Below are 20,822 nucleotides of genomic sequence, written 5' to 3'. Positions count from 1 at the left end.
TTACAAATGGCGATGAAGATAAGAAGCATAAAGAGGTCTGAAAGTAAAAGGCATTAGCACCCAGGGGCATGGTCTGTAACTCTGCTCTTTAGCAGACTGGGTTGAGCAGCTCAGGTGTTCGAGGCCTGCCTAGACAATTTCGCAAGAGCAGTTATCAGAGAGATTAGTGGTTTGTATAAAAAGCAGCAGCCCCAAAACTTGTGTGTGTGTGTGTGTGTGTGTGTGTGTGTGTGTGTGTGTGTGTGTGTGTGTGTGTTTCTTGTGATTTCTCTTTCTTATTTGTTTTTCATTCTCCTTTTTTTGGTCTTTCAGTTTACTTGTTTCCTTGTTTTCCAATGAGCAAGAAAGCATGGAGTTAGGTGGGCAGGTCGCTGGGAGGCTCTGGGAGAAGTTGGGGAAGGGGACACTGTGATTAGAATACATTGTATGAAAAAAATCATTTTCAACTAAAAACAAGCAAAAAGGTAGACTTCAGAGTAAGATGACAACTTAGAGCCACCATGTTGGAATGAAGGAAAGATCATAGTTAGGGAGACACATCCGCTGCTTTGTCATTTCCCAGAATCTGCTATGTCGAAGGCTCAGTAGGCTTCCTCTACCATAGGACTTTTCTCTATTATCACACTAGGTTTCTTGCTGAAACCACAATCAAGGCAGCTGCTGCCATAACTGCAAAAACCTAGCTGACTCAGAAGTAATTGCAAACTGGTAGAAAGAGCTCTGACAGGAAATTGATAAAAGCTACACTGGTGGGAATTTATAGTACCCAACAGGGACCTGCAAAACTATAGAAACAAAACAAAAGCTCTAAGCAATGCTGTGGGCACCACACAGGCCTCTCCCTGGTAGCCCTATAGTACTACCACAACCACAGCTGGAGGAACTTGCCTTGTCTTTCCTCCATGCACAGAACAGAGCTAAGTAGCTCACCACCTACACACATCCCAAAAAACTCTACATAAAAGTGAAGCAATAGTTCATAAGAGAGCAGAACTGGTTAAAAAAAAAAAATCAGCATCCAGTATATCCCAGGCCAGGAGTAGGAAAACGCAACAAATCCACCAAGGAAATGAAGTCAACACCCAAGCTCATGATTTCACTATCTTCTATCTCCACTCAGGTGTCCTTATGACTATGGGAATCCCTTACCCACAGAACAGAGGTAGGCTAGCTCTAACCCCTAGTGTTCTCATCTTTTGCCATTTTGTTTTTTATATGTGCCTTTATTTTTGTCCATTTTATGTTATTTTCTTTGTGATATACAAGTGTACCTGGTCTTTGCTATCTGTGTCTTCTTTTTTTCTCTCCTTTATCCTCGTCCTCACCGCCCCCCCTCTGCTTCCCCCCATCTCTAGATAAGAAAGAAGAATCGAAGTGAGAGAGAGAAAGAGAGAGAGAGAGAGAGTTCCTTGAATCTAATTTCTTTCTTTCTGTTTCTTCTTTGAGCATTACTACTAACAAACTACAAGCAATCCCCTGAAAGACCACCTACAACCAAACACACATATTAGGACTCTAGTATTTATATACCCTCAGAAAAAAAAATATCTACAGCTGGCAAAACCACACTTCTATTAGAGCACAAGGCAAATCATGGTAAGCTGCTGCAGACAGTCTGAAGCAGCCCCACATCCCTACATCTAAGATTATAATTAAAGCACATTTTTATAATATTTCTGTTTTTTAAAGAACCAAAAATTCCAAAATTGTCACTACATATGAGCATATGGCTTTACCTCCAACTTTATGTCATATCATTAACCAAAACATCCACAGTCTCCACCCTTTATTTTTCCTTTGTTTCTATTATTCCCACTCCTATGTATGTCCCTTTCCTTAACTTCCCACCCAACAATCTAATACTTATGACTGGTCTCCTCATAGTCACTGTGTCTTTTCCTTTCCACTCATGCCCACAATAATTAATGTATTAGCATGCATAATACCATATCCTTACTCCCTAAACCAATAAGCACTTAACAAATGTTTATTTTGTAGTCACCTACTACCCTGTTATAAGAGAGGGTTAAGTGTTATATAGTACCTGCTCTTGTAGAAAGCACTCAACTCCCAGGGGTAGAGTAGAAATTTAACCTGGCCCCTGGAACACCAGTCTCCCAAAAGAAAACATTATAACTGTACTACAATCTACTCTCTCATGAACACTGAAAACACTGAGTGAAAAGAGGTAACTTTAAAGCTAAAACATAGCCAGGCATGGCGGTGGCACGTGCCTTTAACTTTAGTACTCAAGAGGCAGAGACCAGCAGAACTCTGTGATTTTAAGGTATGTCTAGTCTATATAATGAGTTCCAGAAGAGCCATGCCTACATAGTGAGAACCTATATCAATAAACAAACAAGTCTTAAAAGAAAAAGAATCTTTTTTCTTTTCTTTTCTTTTCTTTTTTTTTTTTTTTGACTTTTTAAAATTAATTTATTCATATTACATCTCAATTGCTATCCCATCACTTGTATCCTCCCGTTCCTCCCTCCCTCCCACTTTCACCCTATTCCCCTCGCCTATGTCTGTGACAGAGGGGGACCTCCTCCCCCTCTATATGATCATAGGCTATCAAGTCTCTTCTTGATAGCCTGTTATCATCTAACCCAGATGATTGGATCCCAAGAAACACACAAACACACATAGACGCATGTGCACACACTCACACACATAAATATGCACACACACACCATGAAAACTAAGACAAACTGTTACCTCCAAAAATTACCAGTCCATAGTAAGAGCTCCTGATGAAAATGTCTTACATAAAATTCCAGATGCTGAATTCAAATAAGAGATTATAAATATACTCGAATAACCCAAAGGGCTCACGAATATTTTTAAAGAAGCATAAACAGCTGAATGAAAAAGGAAGTCAATCTATTATGTGAAATAAATTCAATAAAAAGAGAAATACTGAAGAAAAAGCAAACCAAATTAGTAAAAACATGACAAGCCAATTAAAATTTTTTTTGGAGAGATCAGCAATAGAATGCACTACATGTAACATATAATAGTTTAGAACATCATGAAAAATCAAAACCTATGATTATAGATATATGGAAAGGAGAATCATTTAATTCAACAAGTATAGAAAATATTTTAATAAAATCATAAATAAAATATATTCAAACTTAAGGGGGAAAGTAATCCAGATATAAGAGGTGTATAAAACACTGAACCAGCAGATCCAGCAAAGAAACTTGAACAGTGCATTATAGTTAAAACACAGAATGTACAGACCAAAAATGGGTGTATTAAAAGCTGCAAATAGCAAAAGTCAAATCACACATAAAGGTAAACCCATGAAAATAACTGCTAATTTTTAATCAAAATGTTAAAAGCAAGCGTTTAAGATTGTGTATTTCAAATTTAGAATGATCACAACTGCCAAACCCAGTCTAACATACCCAACAAAACTGTCATGACTGAAGATGAAAGAAAAACTTTCTAAGAAATGTAAAAGAGCTTATGACCATCAATTCACTCCTAAAGATGATACTGGACAGAATTTTTTTTTTTTTTTTTTTTTGCTATTTAAAAAGTTTATTTGATTTTACATGTATGTATGTGAAACCACACATATGTTGTGTAAAGGAGGCCAGAAGAGAGCATCAGATCCACTGGGATTACAGTTACAGGCATTTATAAACTCAGATTCTCTAAAACTGAAGCCAGATAACAGAATCCTTGTGTTATCTGCAGCCCTTCTATCTTCTTTCCTGCTCCTCCTCCTCCTCTTCCTCCTCCTCCTCCTCTTCCTCCTCCTCCTCCTCTTCCTCCTCCTCCTCCTCCTCCCCTTGTTCCTTCTAGAGTTGACCCTTCTTTTCTCTATGTGACCTCTTTCTCCCCCAGTATGATTTCAGGCTACACTGACTGATATCAATACAACCTGGTCTTGATAAAAGTTCTATAGAATCCAGATAAAATCTTTGTTGGTATCTACCAAGAGAGATGAATGCACTATGTCCGAATTAATTTTTCTAAACTCTGTTTTATGGATGTTCATGCCCATATTGGACAGAATATTTTAGACTTAAAAGAAATATAAATGTGTTCAAGAGACTTTGGGGGGCTGGGAATAATGTTAAGACATTAGTTAAGCAAAATACTGCAAAAAATGTTCAAACAACAACAAAAATAAATAAATAATAACAGAAAGTCATACTTTCTATGCTGGAATAAATCAACTTAGAGAACAAGGACTTTATTTCATCTTACAAGCCTCTGGTCACACTCCCCATCTATGGGAAGTCAGGGCAGGAACCTGCAGGCAGTAATTGGAATAGAATTCATAGAGTAACATGCTTACTGGTTTGCTCCAGCTAGCTTTCTTATATAACTCAGGATGACCTGCACAGAAGTGGTACTACTCACAGTTGGCTGGGCCCTCCCACATCAATCATTAAGCAAGAAAATGCTAAACAGAATTGTCAATGTCTAATGGAGACATTGCCTCAACTGAGGTTTCTTTTTTCCAAATGACTCCAGTTTGTTTCAGCTTGACAAAAACAAATGATGATGCACACCTTTCAATAATAACTCTGAATATTAATGTCTGAACCCTAATCAAAAGACACAAATTAGAAGATAAAGTTAAGAAACAGAATTATTTTTTATGTCTCCAAAAAATATATCTCACCATTAAAGATAAATATGATCTTTGGTTAAAGCGTGGAAAAGGGCATTCTAAGGCAATGGAAGCAGGGCAGGGGAGGGGAAGGTAGGCATTACTGCTCTTATACATGACAAAACAAACTTCAATCAAAATCTAATCAGAAGAGATAAAGAAAAGCATTTCATATTAATCAATGGAGCCATCTATCAAGAGAAAATTACACGTAAACACAGAGATATAGAGAGATAGATATATAGAGATAGAGATATATTGTAATTTTTATATATATATATGGGCTCATTAAATTTCATAAAGCATTATTACTAGCTTTAAATCCACAAATTAATTCCTAACACACTCACTGTCAGTAAATTCAATACCCTATTCTTATCATTAAACAGAGCAACTGGACAAAATAATGAATAACCAAATATTTGAGTTAAATGACATTATAGTCCAAATGGGCCTAACGGACATCTAGAGAGTATTCTATCTAAACACCAAAGAGTACACAACCTTCAGAGAAACCCATGGAATATTCTTTGAAATAGAGCATATATTAGAGGACAAAGCAAATCTGAACAATTATAGGAAAATTAACAATAAAATAAAATTAAATATCAATAGAAACTATAGGAAGTACCTACAGTACTTTTAGTATAAAAGACTAAACAGCACACTCTTGGGTGATAGAATCAATTTCATTTGTGAAATCCAGAAATAAACTTTAAGATTCCTAGAATTAAACAAAAATTAAACAGAATATATTCAAATCTATGAGATATATTGACAGTAGTTGTAAGAGGGAATTTATTGTTCTAAGTCCCAACACTCAAAAGTCAAAGATATCTCAAACAAATAACCAGATAACCTTAAGGTATTAGAAAAACAAGACCAAACCAATTTTAAAAGCAGCAGACACCGATAATAAACATTAGAGTGGAAATTAATGAAATAGAAATAAATAAAATAATAAAAAGAAATCAGTGAAAAATAGACAAGTTTTTTTAAAGATAAAAAGATTGGCAAGCCATTGCTCAAACTAACCAAAAAGAAAGAGAGGACATGAATAAACAAAATTAGAGATGAAAAGGAAACTTTACAACAGATAATGAGGAAATTCAGAAAAACATGAGGACTTTAAGACTATATTCCACTAAATTAGAAAACCCAAAAGAAACTTCTCAATATTTTGATGCATATGACATATCAAAGTTAAACCAAGATGAAGTAAGTAATTTAAACAGACCGACAGCAAGCACTAAGATGGAGAAATTAAAATTCCCCAGCCCCACCCCCCAAAAATCAAGGCAAGATGGATTCTGTGCATAATTCTACCAGACCTTCAAAGAGGAGCTAACACCACAGTGACTCAAAATAGTCCATAAAATAGAAAAAGAAGAAACACTTCCAATCAATCTTTCCAAACCCAGTGTTACCCTATTACCAGAATCAGATAAAGATGCACAACAAAACTACAGGCTAATCTCCAAATATGAAAAATTCTCAATAAAACACTGGTAAGTCAAATTCAATAACACATCCAAAAGATCATCAACTGTGATCAAGGTGGCACCAATCCAGGGATCCAGGGATGGCTTAACATATGTAAAGCAATAAATATAATTCGCCATATAAATGAACTTAAGGGCAGAAATCACAAAAGATGGACAAAAAAAAAAAAAAGACCTTTGTTAAAATCTAGCATTTCTTCTTAATAAGAACCCTAGGGAGACTAAGGCTAGAGAGAGCATATTACAACACAAGAAATACCATATGAGGCAAAACAATAGTCATCGTGTCAAATGGACAAACACTCCCCGCTATGATCAGGAGCAAGACACTCTTATCATTGCTATTCAGTACAGTACTTGAACATCTAGATAAACTAATAAGAGGAGGAAGTAAAGGGGATTCAAATACAAAAAGAAGAAATCAAAAACCCCTATTTGCATATATGATCCTATGAATAAGAGATGCAGACACTCCACCAGGAAACTCCTAGTACACCTTGGAAAGCACATTCAGTGAAGGAGATAATTGCAAAAATAACAAACCCAAATCAGAGCTTTCCAATATAATCATAGGCAATTATACTGAGAAAGAAATCACAGAAACAATCTCACAAAAGGAGCCTCAAAAATACCATTGAATAAACTCAGCCAAGGAGCTGAAAGATCTACGTAAGGAAAACTTTAGGGCATCAGAAGAGGTCATCTAACCAAAAGCATTCTACAAATTCAATACAATCTTCCATCAAAATTCCAATGTAGGTTTTCAATTTTTTTTTTAATTTTAAGATTCATAGCCAAAACAATCCTAAACAATGAAAATGTTGCTGGAGGCATTACCATTCATGATTTCAAGCCATACTACAGAGCTATAGTAGTAAAAACAGCAAGATACTGGAACAGCAACAAAAAACCACAAATAAACAGAAAAAAAAAAAAAAACCAGACATATCAATTGATTGAGTAGAATTTGAACCCAGATGCAAGTCCACATACCAAAGAAGCATTGGCAAAAAGACAGAACTTTCAACAAATGGTGCTAGAAAAATAAAGAATTCTACATGTAAAGGAATGAGTATTTTTAATATTGACCCTTATTTCTTACTCTGCACAAAAATCAATTACAAATGAGTAACAAACTTCAACGTTAGACCTGAATCTCTGAAGTTCCTAATGGAAAGCACTGGAAGTACAGTTCACATTCTTTATTAAGCAAGGCAAGGACTTTCGGAATAAGAATCTAGCTGGTAGTATAGAAAATAGGATTTACAGTCCACAAACTGGACCTCATGAGCGAAAAAAAATGAAAAAGAGACTGCTGATTGTGGAAAGAGGCAGCCTATAGAATGGGGAAGACTGTCTGCCATCTATACTTATGATGGGATTTGTGTCTAGAACGCACAAAGGACTCAAAAATCTAAATACCAAGAAAACAACTCAATGTAAAAGTTGGCTATGGAAGTAAAGAGTAGTTCTAAAAAGATGAAATACAAATGGCTAAGAAATGCATTTTTAAGTATTTGACATCCTTATCCCACAGGGAAAGGCAAATTTAAACTACTTTGAGACTTTTATGCTACTCCAAACAGAATGGCTAAGATTATGAAAATATGACAACAAATGCTGGCAAGGACGTGGGGAGAAGGAAAACTACTCAGTGTTGGTAGAAGTGCTAGCTCATATAGCTACTGTGGAACTCAGTGTGCAGTCTCCTCAGAAAGCTAGAAATGAAATTTGACCCCTGGTCACATTGCCAAAGTCTTACACTCTACTACATAATTGTTTGCTCAGCATGTGCACTGCTGCTCTATTCATAATGTCTGGTAAATGGAATCAGCCTTCATTTTCTTCACCTAATGACTGGATAATGAAAACTTAGTACAACACAATAGGAGTTTATTTCACTATAAAAAATAAATAATTAAATTGGAGCTGAAGAGAAGGCTTAGTAATTAAGAGCAGAACTATTCTTCCAGATAGATCTGAGTTCCATTCCTCGCACTCAAATGTGGTGGTCCACAACCATCTGTAGCTCCAGTTCCAGTGATCTGGTGCCATCTTCCGTGCTCTGCAGATACCAGTCGTGCACATGGTGCACAGACATACATGCAGGCCAAACATCCATGACACCTATTCCTATTTGTCACGTTGACTACATCTGGAATTAACCAAAACCCAAACAGCTGGGTACACTTGTGAAGGGGTTTTCATGAGTGAATGATTTCAGGTGGAAAGTCTCACCCTAAATCTAGATCATTTGATGTGGAAAGAAAATCCACCTTATATCTGAACTACACCTTCTTGCAGCAGTCTATGTAAAGGACATGGAAAGAAGATGTGTTTGCTCTTTGCCTGCTTGCCTTCGCTCTGGCTGGCAAGGTCATTTCCTCACTGATATTAGAGCCCACTTCTTTGTGATTCTGGTGTTTACTGATGACTATACATCCAGCTTCATGGACAGAACAGCTACTGGCTGCTTGGACTTTACACTGGGAAACAGCCCTTGTTGGACTAGCTGAACTACAGCCTGAAAGCCTCTCCAGCACATCCTGCACATATCCATTCAGTCTATCAGTCCTGTGTCTCTAAAGAGCACTGACTAGTACAGCACCCATACATATGAAATAAAAAGTAAAAAGTAAATGTGAAGGAAGATGAATGAAACTGGAAAAGTGATATGGGGTGAGGAAAGCCAAACACAGAAAGACAAAGAGCTCATTTATCTCAAAGGCGAATCCTAGCTTCAAATCTGTGAAATGATATGCTTAACTTGCAGCAGATAGAGAATCTAGAAAACTAGAAAGGGCTGTTGTGAAGCCAAGGAAGATTTTCAGGGACAGGAGTGATGGTTTCCATGTTGTTTGAAGGGAGAAAGGGGAATAATCCGAGGGACATTTAAAACAGAAAGAGGGGAAAGAGGATAGATTAAAGGAGGAGGTGAAAGAGGGAATGACAAGCATTATGAATATTTGAAGGAGCCACATGGAAACCTACTATTTTATAAGTATTCTATAATCTCACATATGATAGAAAGAATGTGTGTGTGTGTGTGTGTGTGTGTGTGTGTGTGTGTGTACACGTGCACATGTGTGCTTAAATAGAGTTATCCTAACTAAACTGGGTGTGGGTTGAAGATGTTGTTCCTTCCAGTAGCCATAGGTTGCTAACAGAAAGCTCACTGCCAGGCATGATATACCTTCCTTTGAGCTATTTGTTAGAAAAATCCCAGAAACCCCTAAAACAAGACAGGCTGATGCTACTGCTCTTAGCTGACACTGGAATTTCATAGTAATAGTTTATTGCTGAAGATACCCATACCTTGATCCCAGATCATGGAAAAATCCTGTTGACACTGAATAGGAAGTTTCCTTTCTGCTGGCCAGTTTTCAAAGTGATGGAAGATGCTATGCAGCTTGCTGCAGGAGGAAAACTATCACCATGCTCACTAAGCCGTGAACTCTGTGAGCTAAAATAGTGATTGACTTGACAAAACATGCATGTGAATGAAATAGCTGTTTCAAAGTTACAGGGGTAACTGACTGCTTTGTGGTTGGATTTAAGGCCCATTATAGAGAAGAGAACACTTATAAGCCTATCCAAGAACATATGGCTGTGGGTGTCATGGGTCCTAGGAAAGAACCTAGTATAATTATTTTGCTAAATAGACATAACAACAAACTACCTTTCAAATAGCTTATATACCCGTCGGTAGTGATGCTCTCATTCCTCCTCAGAAAATATTTTTGCAGTGGATAGTGGCTCATACAGAGACTCCAAACTGGTCAAAATGCAGAGAGTGTCTGTGGAGTTTACAGCTATAAATGGGACACTGTCTCATACATAGACACAGACACACACACACACATACACACACACACACCTCAAGAAACATCACTAATATTGATGACACCTAGAGGTAAGAGAGTCTGTTTTCTTCCGAGGCATCTGCCGCAGTAGATGGCCCTACACCCATAGGCATGCGCGGCAGGCATATGAGTAGCACTAATTGGACATTTTTCTAAGAAGCTAAATAAGAGGTTGAGAAAGGAATGTGAGGGATGGAGTTGTCCTTGAAGAGCTGAGTGGAAAAGTGGTGAGTAGATAATGATCAAAGTGGGGTGTGTACATGTCTGAAATTCTCAAACAATAAATAAAAAAAATTATATTTGTGTCTAAAGCAGAAGTGTTGGGGAGATTGTTTGACAGTATTACAGTAGAGGGCTTGTCTGCCATGGCAGGAGGAGGAGGCACACAAAGAAGAGTAGGTTTGCACACACAAAAAAAAACCAGCATGTCTTGCTTGAAAAGCAAAAAAAAAAAAAAAAACAGGAATTATTGGGGAAATGGCTGTGTCAAGGAAAACACAGAACTCTGTCCTCTCCATTTTCAGATAAGTAATGAGACCCAAGACTCCTTTTCACTTCCACTAGGGTCTGGGTGAATAATGGCCACTCAAGACTTTCTTTACTTTGAATTCCTCTCAACTTCTGCTAAAACTCAGCATCTTCTCTCAGTTCAAATCCAAGAATGCTGACAGACAGGCAAACACAAGCACACATAGGAACTTCTGACAAGCACAGACTGAGGGTAAAACTTTCTCTGTTCAAAGGATAGGGTTAATCACAGTAGTTATTAACATACAAGTTGTTAAAAAAAAATACTTAATTAGACAAAGCGTAATTGTGCTAAATCATCATTAACCAAGGAGCACTAGCCTCAGAAAGCACGAGCAGGAATTTACTGAATTGATCTTGTCAACCACAGCTATCCCTCTGCCTGCTCATGGGCTGGCTCTCCTCTGTTCCATCCTGTAGGAGCATCTGCCCCCTCCTGCTACAATCTACTCACCCCTCCTCCTTCACTCTCTGCTGTCTGTCTTACATGACATACACTCCTTAGATAGCATGCATTTTATCAGTTAGGAGGGGCCTAGACTTACTAGTATTCCAAGCTCCTTAGAGAACCCACACTTTATCAGTTAGGAACTCCCCAAGTGCCTCTCACATCCCTCATGAGCCAGGATGCTGAGCTAAGCAGTTCACTGTCTTGTGGAGGACCATTTTGTCATCAATTTCTCCTGAAGCTTAGCATCTCCATAATGACTTCACTGGCACTTTCTCAGACTTCCTAACCTCTGTCCCACTGAAAAGGACAGAAACGAGTGAGACTCCTGAAGATCCAATGGGATCTTGCTTCTGAGAGTTTAAGTCTCCAATACAAAGCCTTGAGTGTTCCTCTTAGGAACATTTTGGAAAAGCACCATCCTCCAGTCTCCAAGCAGAGATGAAATATACAGCCAGTAAATCTGGTCAGAACAGAACTGAAAGTATATTTATCATGGAAGTAAAGCAAAACCATTCCAGGAAAGTAACTTTTAAAAAAAGAAAATACTTTTGAAAAAATAAATCAAACCACACACACACACACACACACACACACACACACACACACACACACACACACACAGCTTTTAGGAGACTCTCTGAAGTCTGGAGTCTATACCCAAGGAAGAGTAAAAGTAATCAATAAATTGTCCTTAAAAATTACCAGGTCTGCACATTTACAACAATTGGCCAAGGGAACTGGCCTTGAGGAAGGAAATTCTCCTTGGGCCCCATAGCCATTCTCCTATTCTTTGGTTTTCTAAATTAAAACTCAAGTGATAATCCTACACTAGGAAAGAAAACCCTGCAGAGCACAGATCCCTCCTTAGGAAAAGTGAGTGGCAGCCATTGAACCAGAAACAGGCTACATCACAGCTAACCCGCCCCCATACCTGACCAAAGCTGACCCAGTCTCTCCTGGGAGAAAAAGCAAGTTAGAGACTTTAAGCTCATCTAGAGGGAGGTCTGGAGGCAAAGAACCTTGAGCCTATGGTGCATTTGCTGTGTTCTAAGTCAATATATCACATTCTATGGTTCAAAGGAACTTAAATGGTTTTACCTCTGTATTACAGGCATGGTTAATTGCACTTTGGAATAGATGGTGTTTATATTGTGCTGGGTGGCTCTTATTTTACAGACCCAGAGCTGGCATTTGTGCACTGTAAAATGTGCTTACGGCCATGTGAATATGGCCATCACTAATTGAATTCAGCAGGTTAAATATAATGATGATGCCAATAATAAGGATGAAGTTAAGAGGGAGATGTGTCTGGGGAGATCCCAGGAGTAATCTGAAGGGAGGTGGAAGGTGGATGTGATCAAGATACATTGTATACATGCATAATTTCTTAGAGAATAAAAAATAAAACAAAAAAATTTAATTATATAGCTGTGTTGAGTCTGTCCCCTCACATTTAAGTCCGCATCTTGCAATCTGAGCTCCGTGGCGGTGGTGAGGGATCTAAGGAAAGACGTTCAGGTCAAAAGAACATTCAATATGACTATCTGATCCTGTACCTGTGACATCTACACTTACCATTAGGAAGAGAAAAATAAATAAAAGTCACTGTAAGCAGCAAAGTAGTAGGATAGCTGGGGTTTGTTTAATGTGAGTTTCCACAACAACTACCCTACTTCCTGTTACATTAAGGGTGGCTACAAAATGGGATAGAGGAAGGGCATGCTCAGAAAGTGAAGCCAGAACACAGACACAAAGAGTGATGATGGAGTCAACATATTTGCTTTATTTGTAGACTCTGGAATCAAAATAACAAGGTTGGAAATCTGACACTCCCATTGGTAATGGTATTGCACCTCCCTGGGTCTCACTTGTCACCTCTATAAAATGAGGTTTTTTGAAATTAATCCCCACAATGAAAGATAACAATCAGCCACTGTCTTGGCTCATTTTATGACAACTTGATACAAATTACAACTAACTTAGAAGAGAGAACCACAGTTAAGAAAATGCCTCTGTGAACTCCGGTGCACCACATTTGACCTCTTTTCATTGGTGGGGAGGCCTAGTGGCACTCAGAGAAAGGATACGCAGGCTACCAAGATGAGACTTGATGGGCTGTGACCATATGGTGAGGGAGGAGGTCCCTTTCTGTCACAGTCCTAGGGGAAGGGAATAGGGTGAAAGGGGGGGGGGGGAATAGGAGGATACAAGTGAGGAATAACAATTGAGATGTAATCTGAATAAATTATTTATTTAAAAGAAAACGCCTCTGTAAGATTGGCTCATAGGCAAATGAATGAGGTATTGCTTTTATTAATGATGAATGTGGGAGAGCCCAGCTCACATGGGGGTTATTCAACCTTTGGTCAGGTGGTCCTGAGTTTACAAGAAAGTAGAATGAGCAAGCCACTAGGGACAAGCCACTAAACAGCATCTCTGTGGCTTCTAAACGGTGTCCAGATTCCTACCCTGAGGTCCCGCTCTGGCTCCCCTCAGTAATGGACTGTGATGTGGAACTGTAAGCTGAAATAGCTCTTTCCTCCCCCAAATTGTTTTTGTTCATGGTGTTTTATCACAGAACTAGAAACCCTAACTAATATAAAGCCACAAAACCCAGTCAATCGAGGTTGTTGTTTTTGTTGTGTTGTTGTTGTTTTCAGTGAGTGAATGAGCAAAATCGGTTGGAACTCTTCTTTCATAATCTGAAGAAATAGGTGATAATAGCAAAAAGCACTAGCCAACCCTATGTTTTAATTAACCCTGGATCACTCAGAATCAGATACAATTTGCAAGGCCCACTGAAAAATGTAATTGTAGGGCCCCTTGTCAAAACTTGTTTATTCATTTATCTTTACTAGGGCCCTTAATACTTAATGTTTTAACATTTTTAACAGATACACATCATGCACACATTTATGAGGTAGTGTGATATTTTTAGTATGTTTACAATGACCCAAGACTGATTACACTTTTTGATGTATAAATCACCTCAAATATTTAGCATTTTTAAAATTCTTTGCACTGGCTACTTGCAACTATTACACTGAATTACTGACAGCTGTAGTTCTCTCTCTGTGTCATGGAGCATTGGACATTTCCCTGCCTATCCAATAGCATTGTTACACCCACAAGCCATCTCCTCCCTCCTTTCTTCCCCTGGTACTCTTCCTCGTCTCAAGGAAACACTTCTTGAGTCTGTGTTAGTTTGATTCTCTATTGCACTCATAAAACACTGGCCAAAACCAAGTTGGGAAAGAAAAGGGGTGTATTTGGCTTACTGTCCATCACTGAAGGAAATAGGACAGGAACTCAGAGCAGAAACCAGAGGCAGGAACTGTAGCAGAGACCACAGAAGAACACTTTTTACTTGCTTGTTCTCTGTGGCTTGCTCACCTTACTCCCTTATACAACCCAGGACTACCTGGGCATCATCCACAGTAGGATGGGCCCTCCCACACTAATCATTAATTTTAAAATGCCCCCATTATGCACAGGCCAATGTGACAGAGGCAGTTGAGGATTCCTCTAGTCATGAGAGTCCAGTTTGGGTCAGGTTGACTGAAAGAAGTTACCAGAAGGGTATTTAATTCTATAAACTACACTTTTAGTTTCCACACATAAATGAGATTACATGGTATTTGTCTTTCTGTGCCTCACTTGGCATAGTCAAAGACCTTTACTTTCTGTACCTGGTAGAAACTGTTCAAAAATTCCAAGTGGACATGGTGGCATACCCCTTTAATCCCAGAACTCCAGAGGCAGAGGCAGGTGGATCTCTATGAGTCAAGGCCAGCCTGGGCTACAAAGCCAGCCCAGGACAACCAGGGCTGTTACACAGAGATATCCTGTCTTAAAAAAAAAAAGAATTCCAAGATGGTAAAGGAGTAGGATGGAAATCAAACAAAGGCACGGTTCTTCTAAGCAGGAAAACATATTAAAATATACACTTTTAACTAACCACATACATAGCAAGCAGAAATCATTCTTATTTTATCAGTGGATTAGAAGTGCCCTAAAACCCAAACTCTAAGAAACAGTTCAATTAAAAAAGAAAGAAAGAAATGGGAAGAAAAGACCAATTATGAATCAATTCGGGCTGATGTATGCTTGCTGTTTATATGATTAGTTAAAATAAATGCATGTTTTCATGTGCCTTTTATGTTCTCCTCCTTGGGAACAGAAATTGGAAAACACCGCCTTACTTGTCTCTACTTACTTAAATAAATAACTATGCAGTGAAGACTGCCCTGGATTACCATCTTCAGCTCCCAGGCTCTGTTCATCTGCCAAGTAGGGGGCTCAGTGGCTGATGGGAAACTGCTCTTAAATGCATAAAACACATAAGAGAATTTTTGAAAAATCCCTTACTATTCATTAAGGTATTTTAGGGCCTTGTTAATTCAGATGGGATAATCAGTTGTTGATTAGCCAGGTTGTTAAGCATCCATTGTCAGACGCTGATGGGGTTTGAGAAATTACATTTCCTATCTACCCAAGAGTCACCTGAACACCATTAGCACTTCATTGGGTACATGATGGTATTTTCTGGGGATCAATTTGCTCGGCTTTTATTCTCCAGTCTTTTCTTTCATAGTCCAAATTTCTCCTTATTGCAAATCATTCCTCCTTCACTTCTGTTTCTCTTGCCTCACTGAGATCTCAAGCTTATTGGTAACAAGTCAGTCACAATTATACTCAAGACTCTAGTAGTCAAGGGGCGTGATAATGTGTATATTGGGACGTCTGTGTGCACCCATATGTCTGGATAACTGCCTATGTATCCATATGTGTCCCGATGTCAGTGTGTTTATCCGTGTTCTCGATTTGGCTTTGCTTTGATTTCAGAGTTATTGGCTACAACCTCTTCTATCCTCAGACTTTCAGGTGCAAGCAGTCAGTCAGGTTACCAAGAAAATTCATCAGGCAGAACCCAAAGACTCTGCTTCCTTCTTTTCCATACTGACTGACTGAGAACAAAGGTGGAGAGAAAAGAGCCTGGATTAGGAGGCCTGGCTTTTGTTTTCAACAAGGAAGTCACCACGGCAGATAATGTGTTCTGTATTCCAGCGGGTCATTTTCCCTCCCCGCAACAGTGAGCCAATCATTTTCCCCATTCTTCACCAACAGAATGGCATTAGCATTTACTCTTTGTGCCACCTGAAGAAGGCTCAGCGACGTATATCTATCAAGATAGGCAAGTCCCCAATCAGTTATAGAACTTCCACTCTAAAAGGACAGGAGTGTTCCCAAGGCTTCAGAGGGGCCTCCCAGCCAAATGTGCAAGAAGAGGGTCATTAGTTTACTCACAGAACCGCTCCAGATGCTCAGAGTTGTTAGATTCAGGAAAGGCAGTGATAGTCACCAGCGGACAGGGATTCCCTCCCAGTGTCTGGCAGAGAACATCCTGTCGGAAGTAGACTTGCCTAGGATCAATGCTTCTCTCCAGCATTTCAAGGTGAGTCTACAACAGAAACAAAACATGCATGCATATTATTAATATTTATTTAATAGCTCAACACAGAAAAATATCTTTTGCTTACTAAATCTTGTAATTATTAAAAGTGCTTTTGCCAACCCAATCCGCTTGGTATGTATGGAGCACTGAGTGATGAGAGGCTGTTCCTAGGAGAGGTGTAGTGGGGCTGAATAGACAGCATTGCTCCTGCATATATCTGCATAACATATTTGTTTGCAAGTTGCGCTATCCAGAAGCAGGCAGGGACATAAAATGTTCTTTCCATCACTATAGTGTGGTTACCATGAAGAGAGAGGATAGCAGAGGAGTGGAGACCAGGAGGCCATGAGTGCCAGCAGCAGCACAGAATATAGCAGGTCCAGCATTAAGGAAAAGCTATGAGCTTTACCCCTGTGATGCTAAGTTACCAAAACACTGACCAGTAACAACTGACTTTTCCTACTGTACCTCCAGACTTAAATACTAGTCAGAGCCAGAACATTACACAAGAGATGAGAAAGCCATTGAAACAAGGACACCTAGTGAACAACCTTAAAGGCCTCTGGTGACATTTTCACCAACCACAAGAGGACTACTTGTAAACAAGCTAGAGATGCCCTGTGATCTTCATCTGGTTACAGTGACTTCAACAACCAGAGAGGGCATAGCCAGCCGCACTGCAGTTTGGGAAAATTGGTGGACAAGCATGATCTAGCTTATGATCTCAAGTATTCACTGTAACCAGGTAGATGTCCACAGAGCAAAGGAGAAACAACCTACCTTCTCCCTTGATGAATAAGCCTGCAAAGTAAATGAAACACACACACAGACACACACACACATACACGCACACGAACACATGCACACACACGCACACGCACACGCACATGAACACATGCACACACACACACACACACACACACACACACATACTTTTTTTTTTTTTGGTTTATGCTTCTTTCTGAAGAACTAGATGCCAGAAGAAGTGAAGCGCTGCTTAAAGCTGGAGAGTAGAAAGGATTTTAACCCAACAGCTCAGCATCTGTCAGGTTTACGATCACGAGCAGTTAAATAAGCTTTAAGTCAAAACAGCTATTGAAGGACTAGTTGCTAAATAATACATATGAATTTCTCAGAACTGAAAGCTAAGCATATACATGAAAATGATTAAATTAAAACAAAATATAAACTTTTTCAGTATACACATCCACACACACACACACACCAGTATTTGTTCCCAAAGGGCGGGGGGAGGGGAGGAAAATTGGTTGTGGTTTTAATATCTGTTGAAATGGAGCTTCCTTGATATGATGCTGAGGTGATTTTTTAAAATTTCTTAATTTTTTAACAGTTTGCCTAAGGAGGCAGAGCACTGCCGAGCACGTGCAATACACAGCTCCTAATCCCTAGTACTAAGTAAAGAAGGGTAATTGCCTAAAATTAAATGGAGACTAAAAAGCAAGGCTTGGTGAGATGGCTTCCCAGTTGAGAGGGTGTGCTACCCTTGCAGAGGACCCGAGTTCTAGTCTAACACCCATGTCAAGTGGCTCACAGGTCTGACACTCTATCCTCACCTCCATGGGCAACTGCGCCCATGTTCACATAGCCTTATACAGACACACATAAATACTTATCATTTTAAAAAGTGCCATGCAGGAACATGCAATGTTATCTGTTATTGTTGGTGAAGCAACATTCGTTTCAACTGTGTTACATTTAAATGAAATTTAAATGAATTTAAAATGAAACACAAGTATTTTGTACCCGCTCAGGAGCAGGGGAAACAACTGAAAGAAAATGTGGTCCATATCACATATGAAAACAAAACAAAGACTTCAGCAGAGCACAGCAAAGAACATCTACTCAAATGACAGCTATATCCAAATATGTTGTAAATATAAATGCATTAATCAGTCTTATAAAATGGCAGAAACATTTGGATTACTGTTTTTAACATTCTAATGCATGTTGTATATAAGAGGTACTTTTGAAAGCAGCCAGTGTATATGAGAAACACTCCTAAATTATCTCTTTATTTTATTTGCCAGCACTCTAACATTTTAAGGGAGAAATATTGAATCTAAAAGGAAACGTAAACATAAATTAAAGCAGGCAAGGCAACAGTAATATATGACAAAGTCATATTCCAGATCAAGTGCATTAAATGGGATTTTAAAATCTTATTTTGATAAAGGGCACAATTCGCAATGAACATATAAAACTCATAAATCTTAAGAATCAAATAACATGGCTTTGAAATACAAAGCACAAAACAGCAGAAAGAGAAAAATGACACTAGGAGTGGGAAATTGTAAAATGGCATCACAGATGTGGGTAAACAGAAGTGGCAAAAGCAGTAATACAGAACAAGTGAACAGTGTTGCCATTTACATAGTTGTCTTAACATGTTTTATTTAATTATTCTCAAACATCCATGAAATTGGAATAATAATTAGTCATAATAATATATGGGGCTGTTAAAATTCACTATGTTTCAACAAAAAGGAAAATTATATAAACCACATTTTCTGATCATTATTAAGAAAAATTAAAGCTAAATTAAAAATGATTTTTAAAATGGCAAAAAAGAAAAAAGAAAAAAGAAAAAAAAAGAACCACCCACAACTGTTTGAGAAATAGAAAAACATTTTCCCAGAAGAAGCTTACTGAAGAAGTTTATATGCCAAAAAGAAAACCAATCTTGGGTTCCCAAGTTCAAGCCCTGTTTTAAGAGTTAGATTTATGGAGGTACTGATTAATATTTGTGTGTTTGCTTAGCATTAGCAAAAGCAAAGACCTGCCCTGAAGCCTTTCTCAAAGTGCATTCAGTGGGATGTTAATAAACGCTGGAATAAATATCTAAGAAGCTGGAGGAGATGAGTCAGTCATAGTCAAAACACTGGAAATGGTGAGTTAAATATCACGAAAAGGGCTTCATGACGCAGGATGCCTCAGCTCCTTCACTATAGACGCATGCACTGTAAGTGCTGAGAATGAAGACTGGCATTCAGTGAATCATGAATCTAAATGGCCACTAGATTCTTTTTTTCTATAAAGATTACAGGAGGCCTTGGAAAGTGCCTCAGTGGGTAAAGGTGTGTGCTGCCAAGTGTGAAGACCTAAGTTCAATCCCCAAGACCCACATGATAGAAGGGAAAAAACAATTCTTCCAAGTTATTCTCTGTCTTCCACATGTACACAGTGATCTAGGTGAATACATATACATGCAAAAATAAAGATAGATGATAGATGATATATAGATACATAGATAGATACATAGATACATGACAGATGCCATTTAAAATGTAAGTATTTAGAATATTGTAGGGTTACAGAATGTACTTTGGGAAATAGCATTGTGCCAATTTGTTCTGAGTCAGACTATCTCTTTTATTTTTCCCTCATTTCATTATGGCCACAAGGGTCCTCACTGAGATAGGCTGGGATGATTGACAGCCTGTCAAGGAAAAGGAGTGATTATCATTTTGTTACAAATAACTCACAAAAGTTTAGTCCTTGATATCAAACAAAAAAAAAAAATAAATGAAATGATAGGGCTGCAGTGCAGCTCAGTGATAGAACACAACTTGTTAAGAGACCCTGGCTTTCCAAGTCCCCTGGATGGGGAGACCTGGTGGCACTCAGAGGAAGGATAACAGGTTACCAAGAAGAGACCTGATACTCTATGAGCATATACAGGTGGAGGAAATCCCCCTTGGTAACAGTCATAGGGGAGGGGAGTAAGGGGAAAATGGGAGGGAGGGAGGAATGGGAGGATACAAGGGATGGGATAACAATTGAGATGTAATATGAATAAATTAATAAAATATATTTTAAAAAAAAGAGAGACCCTGGCTTTAATAGTTGGCACTAGTGGGTATCATAATAGTAATGAAAATAGTAATCATAAAATATAAGTTTTAGAACTGGGATGCGGGAGACAAGTTCAGTTTTCTATTTGTCTGTGGAAGTCATTAAGTACAGCGGCTTGTGAGAGTCAAAGGTGACAAAGACATCACCATGCCACAAAACTTGTCCTTCCCAGTATGCCTCCACCTGCTCCCCACCAGAAAATGCAAGAGCAACAGGAGTGACTTCTGCTCATTTTTATTACATGTATAATTATCGTTGGCATTACAACCCTCCAAATGCCTAGTATACATTAACTTAAGCTCATTCCCATAAACTGTGATTTTCCATAACCACCCCCCCCCCACCTATCAATGAAATAGCTGCCCCTTGGACTTACTACCTAATGTGTACCAAATATGTAACACCTCCAACTCCAAGAAGACTATTTTGGTTCTAGTCACACCCTCCCAATCAACCAATAAAAAGCTTCTGCTCGATTTCCTTTTGCTCAGATGGCTTTGTCTTGATCTCCAGCTGG

General features: G+C 38.6%; 1 protein-coding gene across 1 annotated transcript in view; it reads right to left on the bottom strand.

The window, feature by feature from the left end:
- The window catches only part of Agbl1 (AGBL carboxypeptidase 1), a 623,278-nt gene that overhangs the window by 428,723 nt on the left and 173,733 nt on the right, over positions 1 to 20,822 (bottom strand). The window contains exon 17 of the mRNA XM_051148740.1: positions 16,285 to 16,438. Coding sequence (XP_051004697.1) covers positions 16,285 to 16,438 — 154 coding nt within the window. The remainder of the gene's footprint in view (positions 1 to 16,284; positions 16,439 to 20,822) is intronic.

This window comes from Acomys russatus, chromosome 7, assembly GCF_903995435.1.
Source record: "Acomys russatus chromosome 7, mAcoRus1.1, whole genome shotgun sequence".
Taxonomy (NCBI): Eukaryota; Metazoa; Chordata; class Mammalia; order Rodentia; family Muridae; genus Acomys; species Acomys russatus.
The sequence above is the reverse complement of the archived record's forward strand: the minus strand, read 5'-3'. Positions and strand labels throughout refer to the sequence as shown.